This window comes from Mesitornis unicolor, unplaced genomic scaffold (genome assembly GCF_000695765.1).
Source record: "Mesitornis unicolor isolate BGI_N332 unplaced genomic scaffold, ASM69576v1 scaffold25330, whole genome shotgun sequence".
In the NCBI taxonomy this organism is placed as follows: domain Eukaryota; kingdom Metazoa; phylum Chordata; class Aves; order Mesitornithiformes; family Mesitornithidae; genus Mesitornis; species Mesitornis unicolor.
In genome coordinates this window covers 21,123-28,109 of record NW_010156608.1, presented here as the reverse complement: position 1 = coordinate 28,109, position 6,987 = coordinate 21,123, and the positions used below count along the sequence as shown (strand labels likewise).

The 6,987-nt window shown below is 36.3% G+C and overlaps 1 protein-coding gene across 1 annotated transcript in view; it reads right to left on the bottom strand.

The window, feature by feature from the left end:
* LOC104548018 (A-kinase anchor protein 6-like) overlaps positions 1-6,987 on the bottom strand; it is a gene marked incomplete at its 3' end in the record, with an annotated part of 81,249 nt that overhangs the window by 53,333 nt on the left and 20,929 nt on the right. Inside the window, exon 4 of the mRNA XM_010193923.1 lies at positions 6,541-6,704. Within this exon, the coding sequence (XP_010192225.1) occupies positions 6,541-6,704 (164 nt within the window). The remainder of the gene's footprint in view (positions 1-6,540; positions 6,705-6,987) is intronic.

Genomic DNA, 6,987 nt, shown 5'->3' with positions numbered 1-6,987 from the left:
TGCCCATCACCAGCACAGTCCACAACAGGCTCACAGAGGCACAACAAGGTGAGGCTACCAAGGACATTCTTTGATTTACAGTGCTATCATGACCACAGTTGTCATGACTGTATCTTTGATACCCTTCACTAGATCCCATCTTGTTTCTACAATTAAGACTCACTATAAGTTAGTTTCAATAAATTTTCTGTATTCAGGTTGTCCTTTTACTAATGACAGCGTCTGTTACTACAATTTTCTAAAACACTTCTCTGTTTGCTTTTATTCATCCACTCTAAAATGGTGTGTAAAATTATGGTTTCACCTCTCACATCCTTCCTGAAGATACCTTTTGTTATAATGAAGGCTAGGTCTGTGCACATTCTAGGTGATGCCTGTAAGATTAAAAATACATAACTTATAAAGCGAGGTACCAAAAACTAGAGAACCGAGCAACTTGAAGTGTCTAGGTGCACTAAAAGACACAAATATTCCTTCTTCTTGCTTCTTTCTTAGGTTCATTGTTACCTCAACATAGTTTATTTTGATTACCTTGTAAACTCTTAACGGATCTTTTCAATCCTATATTTGGATAACAACTACTGTAAAAAGAACTCAGTTGTGTTTCACATGCTCCAGTAAAAGCACTAAAAGACAGGCTTATTCCTTGCAAAACCAAAATTTTGTCTATCGATTTACAGAAGGGTTTTGTAAATACCATTACCCCTTCTATCCATTTGACCAACTCATTCATGGTGCAAACCCCCACCATAGTAGCTGTCAGCTACTTGATCTGTCAGATCAAGAACACTGTAACGTCACATACTAAAATACCTAAAGCCAAGGAAAATAACTGTAGATGCATTTTTTCCTAGTTGGGCAGAATTAATGGTGTTATCTGCACTTAAGAGTGAGATGACAGTATATTTGGTCTAGACTTCCAAAGTTCCAAAAGATTCAGAATTGAAATGTCATATGAATGATTTTAAACTGTTCAGCTGTTATACACAATAATACTCTATTTATGTACAGAGAGCATTTTAAACATTCAACAATTAAAGACCATGCCTCAATGGCAACATAGCAGAACCTTCTGTTCTAATTACAGGAAATCACTTCCCCTATTACCATCTTTTGAAGCAGTGAAATACTGACTTGCTGCAATACTTTTCAGCACAGAAATACTTTGTAAGGCTTTATAAGGTATTTTATTCACCAGTGAAAAGTAGTAACTACTTAACAGTGCCCAAGACTATCCAGTTGTTCTGAACAGAAGAGATTGATACATTCAGCTAAAACTGCAAAGAATTAAGGCGGCAGATGGTAATTACTGATACTGGAAGTAAGCCTGGATAAAGGTGGTTGGAACTTCAGTTTAATGTCTGATCTATAAGGTGTTGCATTCACAGCATAAAACTCTCTCATGTCTAAATGAGAATGTGGCTCATTATGGACACATTAGAGAAAAAAATTACTTCTACTAAAGCACAAATACCAACTTTCGTTGTACATTTCTTTTATAAGAAAAGACTTGATTAAGCCATGAGATAACTATAGACCAGGATGGCATGTGTATCACCAGATGAAATTCCCTTTCCATATGTCTGCACAATGCCAGGGACGGAAGTCTGATTTCTGTTTCATTATCTTTCAAATTGTTACTGACGAAGTGATGGCTATTTACTTCACATTTTATTCCACAATATTAAGAACATAAGACACAGGAATGAATGCATGTGTCCGATCCTGAGTTTGTGCATGTGGAAGACAGAGAAAGAGAGACTGTAAGTTAAATAAATAAATTCAATTTGAGGTGTGAAGTTTTAAAAGCCCCCTGTGACTTAAGAAACTTGAGCAACCCAAGTAAAATGATCCCTCTAGCATTTGCTATTCCTGCCCTTTCACTAGAAGCAACTGCCTCAAGGAGAGGAGAATGAAGGTCAGTTACACTTGCCATTTGACAACTTCAAAGCACTGACCACTATGAAAATATAAGAAATACTCCAATTGCACATATAGGACAACAGAAACCCAGTTTTCAAAGTTACTTAATTAAAACCACTAGATTCTGAAATCATGCTCTGTTATCTGTTGACAATATTTAAGAATATCCCTATAATAGACTTTTCCTGTTTTTAAATAATGGAAGACATCAGAAAAAATACTGGTGTGTTGGCTTTAATATTACAGGACATGCATCATACTGATGTCTGCAGATTAGAAATCTAGAGCTGATAAAAGACGCTGAGAAAAGGCGAAGCATCGACTCACAAATACGACATTTCTCTGCACTGATTGCAAAGATGCCAAAACACTTCATTTGTACATTTCTTTTATATCAAATTATTAATCTAAATGTTGTAGTCATAGCAGCACTATTGGATGGCCAGGAGAAGTTACAAGTCTGAAGTAATAAAGAAAGGACTGTTACCATTCTCCAACCTTTGCGCTGTCTTGTTGTTCATTTCACAAATTCATCCCCATATGAAAGCACTGAGCAGGATGTAATTGTTCTGGACTGCAGTGCTTAGTCCACCCACTAAGTCTGAGACCAGTGTGACTATAAAACACACGAGGAGTGCCAAGGAGTGCTCCTAGAATCCCAAACTGCGGTAGATACCACTTTTCTGTGTACTGAAGACTGAGTGTTTGGAATGGCTGTAAAAACTGTAAAACTATGTGCAACTGAGTGGGAGATGATCCTGGAAGTGTGGGATGGTTAATTACACATCAAGAGGAAATTACACTGGTTTTCTTTTTCCCTTTATACAAAGGTTTGTTTAACCACTTCAAACTCTGTTATCCTGAGCCATCTACTGTTTCTGTGATTATAGGTTTATTTTTTTCAATATATTTTTAACTCTACTTCTAATATTCTTCAAATCTTTACTGCTTCTATCATTAACCCATTGATAGACAAGTCCATTACAGAGTTGAGACAATCTTCCTAAGAGTACTTTTTACCTGAGACAACTAAGCCAGTTTTCACTGTTCTAAGCATTAGGTTCAATGCCTTAACAAGTTTCACACTTATTCCTCTGCAGCTGGAATGGAAAAGTAGAAATGTTTTTCAGTAATTTGGTAGTTATTCTGGAAAAAAAAATGTCCAGATGTATAGACTACATACATATTTCTAGAGTACGCCATTATCCTTTTAACCTACCAGTCTGAACTGTTATGCACTGAGCTGTCACACAAAATTCCAAAACTTAATCCAGTTATTTACTTGCAGAACAAAAATATCCAGATCCAAATATTATAGTTGTGAACTAAGTTTTCAAACACATGCTGGGAGTAGAACTTAAAACTGAACCTAAGACTACTATTCCATATGATTTTGAAGGAAGAAGAATATCTACTATGGGCAAATGCTATCAAGAACTGTAAACTTTTCAAGGACTTTAGTTACATGATCAACTTACAAGCTTTTCAGAAAGCAATGAACTTTTCCACCAAATTATGAGTTAAATAGATCAGGGTAATATTCAGGCAGTAACACTCACAGCCACTAGATAAGAAAGTACCTAATGTTGTTTTTCAATACCACTCTACTGTTCATTGAAAGCAATACTGTCCCAGTAGGCCTTTCCTGATGGAGAAGTGGTCCAATTGTAAAGAGATCAGTCACAAAACAAGTGGCCTCAGAAGGTGAAAAAAACACAGATATACACATATATGCAAGCATTCCTCCTATTTTCCAGATATTTTAGAATATTACTTACTATTTCCACCAGGAGAAAACCCCTACTATTAGCTAAGTGCCTTAAGATTCTGAAAGAAAGTCAAATGTATTGTATGTCATGTTTACTACTCATAATGATAGATCAGTACCCGTTGGAATGCATCATGGTAATTCTGAGATTTACTTTTAAAGGTACTTCTCAATGGGGTCAGAAGGCAAAACCTTATATCCTCCAATATAAGCTGAACACATTTCATCACTTCTTTCTTTATAAAAATAGTTTCAGCAAATACTTGCTTAAAGAAGAGATCTCATTGTTTTTCTAAGGTTGTACAGAGAATGCATAACATTAGAAGACCTTAGGCATCAGAAATATTTAAAATCCTTTAGGTCTTCTATAGCAATCACTATAAACCACTATGAAACTTACATACAATAAAATGAAAAATTTCATAAGCGCAAAATCTGAATTTTTGAATACAAATGTTGACAATGAATTTCTAGAGTGCAGAATGTCCCTCTCTCCCTTCCACTCTCCATTGCTTGCATAAAAGATGCCATAGCGCTATGAAAACATGTTTAAAAAGTCCTAAGGGAAAAGTTTCCTGGGGTCTTTGAAATTCCTCCTTTTCCTATTCCTTTACAGATTTCTAACACCAACACTTTTCCTGCAGTTTCTCAAACAAGGCAAAAAGAAAAATACCCTCTAGATATAATCTTTAGATTTCTTACTACACTTCTCAGGTTCCTTTTGGTTTTTGAAATAAATGCAAACTGAATTCTACAGTTATATTACCAACTGTATTTTAATTTTAGTTAATCTTTCAGCATAAAGGAGTGGATGGTATTTGACTACCTTATTGCGCATACTTAACAAAAATATGTAGGGATTTGATTTAATGAATGAAATAACCTGAAAATACTTTTTGTTTGGTCATTCTTTTGTCTATTTGTGCTTTTATTTAACTGTATGATAAAAGATTTATTTAACCTCATGATAAAAAGTACAGCGCAAGGAGCTACTACCCACCTATATGAAAAATTTATTGCAACATAAATCATGCCTCCATTTCTCCCTTTTCAAGCAAATATTTGAATATAATTATTCCAAGTTAGGGATTCCATCAATTTTTATTGCAAAATCAAGCTGGATTTTAGAATACTGTTTGTGTGATAATTTTGATTAAGCAGTTAAGAATTTCAGCCATGAAAAAGTTGTGGCCTTCCAGTTCCTGAAGGGGTACTACAGGAAAGCTGGGGAGGGACTTTTTACAAGGGCAGGTAGCGATAGAACAAGCGGGAATGGTTTTAAACTGGAAGAGGGTAGATTTAGACTGGATATTAGGAAGAAATTCTTTACTGTGAGGGTGGTGAGACACTGGCACAGGTTGCCCAGGGAAGCTGTGGATGCCCCCTCCCTGGCAGTGTTCAAGGCCAGGTTGGACAGGGCTTTGGGCAACCTGGGCTGTTGGGAGGTGTCCTTGCCCATGGCAGGGGGGTTGGACTGGATGAGCTTTAAAGTCCCTTCCAACCCAAACCATTCTATGATTCTATGAAGTTAAGCCCTTCAGAGATATAGACTCATATTAGTGGTGGGGTAAAAACTTATCTTTAAGCTAGTCTGTTTACGTTAACAGACCTAACTATGAAACCAAGTGTTGCTTCACCACCTTCTTCCTAAAGTAAGAGCTCTGTGGTACAGGAGCATTTTCCACCATACAAGTGATGAGGAACATCAGTTCAAATTGTGCCTCCCATATTTTTGTTTCAGTGTTATCCTTGGCTCATCCTCCACAATCTCTAAGACCATTCATGCTATGTAGAATTATGGTAAGAAAACACCAGAACATTTCATGTAATCCTAGCCAGGAAACACTCTACATATGGATCTCTAGGAAGCACTGACTATCAATGCAAAGAACTGCCTGGCACCAGAATCTGAAAATCAACTCAGCACAACCATCTCTAGAAACAGGAATCTTGTATTTTTCTGTAAGTTTCAGCCTGCTGCATGCCAAGATGTTAAGAGTTATTGGATTGCTCTGTTGCATATTGTTTGCTTAGAATGCATTGGAAAACGGAACACTTTCCAAAGCATGCTCCCTCAACCACCTTTGCTCACTACTGATGCTAATGAAAGGACATGGACCCCATGCCAGAAGTTTCTATTGCCTGTAGTGTTCCTGCACTGCTTGCACCAATTTGAACAAGCATGTTTCGTATTTGAAATGCACTTACAAATATTAAGTTTGGCAACTGGTAAGTACCATAGCACTCTTCAATAATTAATATCTGTGAAATGACGATAGCTGTCAATACCTTATTCTTAAAGTTCTTGTTGTATTCAACACATGCACTATTATGGAGGACTTAAACTCAGAGCAAAAAGATTTGTGAAAAGCCATATGACCTTCTTCCCACTACAATGGCCATCCCCTAATTAAGCAATGCATCTGATAGTCATTAACAGGAATGAGATAATGAATCACTTTCTCTCTTCTTTGTTAATTTGCTGTAACCAAGCGGCTAATGGATGTCAGAGCTGAGTGATTGCACTGATTATAGTGATTTATAGTTGCAACAAAACAATTTAAAACCATTCTGATTATTCATGTTAAAGATGCTTTATGTTTTGTTTACTAAATGTTTTATGTTCCCCCCCATGCCCCTATCCACACAATGAGACAGGTCTTCCTGGAAAACTTGAAAGTTCTAAGATTTTTTTATTGTTTCAGAGTAAGGCATTTCATTTTGTTTATAAAAAAAAAAGTTTACCCAGTAGAAATGAAAAGCCTTAGGGTGGAAAGAAAACTTCAGTGGTACCTAGTTCAAAAGAAGACGGAAATAAGAGGAAATAAGGCAAACTTCAAGCCACTTACCTTAGGGCTCCCAGTCCCTTCCTCATTCTCTGCAGACACATCAGTAGCCAGTATCTCTGCTTTGATGATATCCAGAGCCCTAAGAATCCAGCTGTGTTGCCGTTTGATTTGCCTCTGTAGTTCCTTCCATTGACTTGCAATCATCTGCAGCATGTCCTTCAGTCCTTCTCCAAAATGAAGGGGAAAAAAAGGAAAAATTGTAAACTCAACTGCATCTTTAAATATAATGCTTTATTCAAAGAATTAGCAGGGAATTTAAAAGAATAAATGCAACAAAAATTTTTATGTATTTTCTAAGCAATAAATCCAAGCATTACTATTGTTCATACTGCAAAACAATGCTATAGGGACAAAACATTTCTTTTAGCCACCATGTTAAATTTTGATTATGTTTCAGCTGATAATTTCAAGAAAAGGAAAATCCCTCATAAACTGTCATTTCTATGC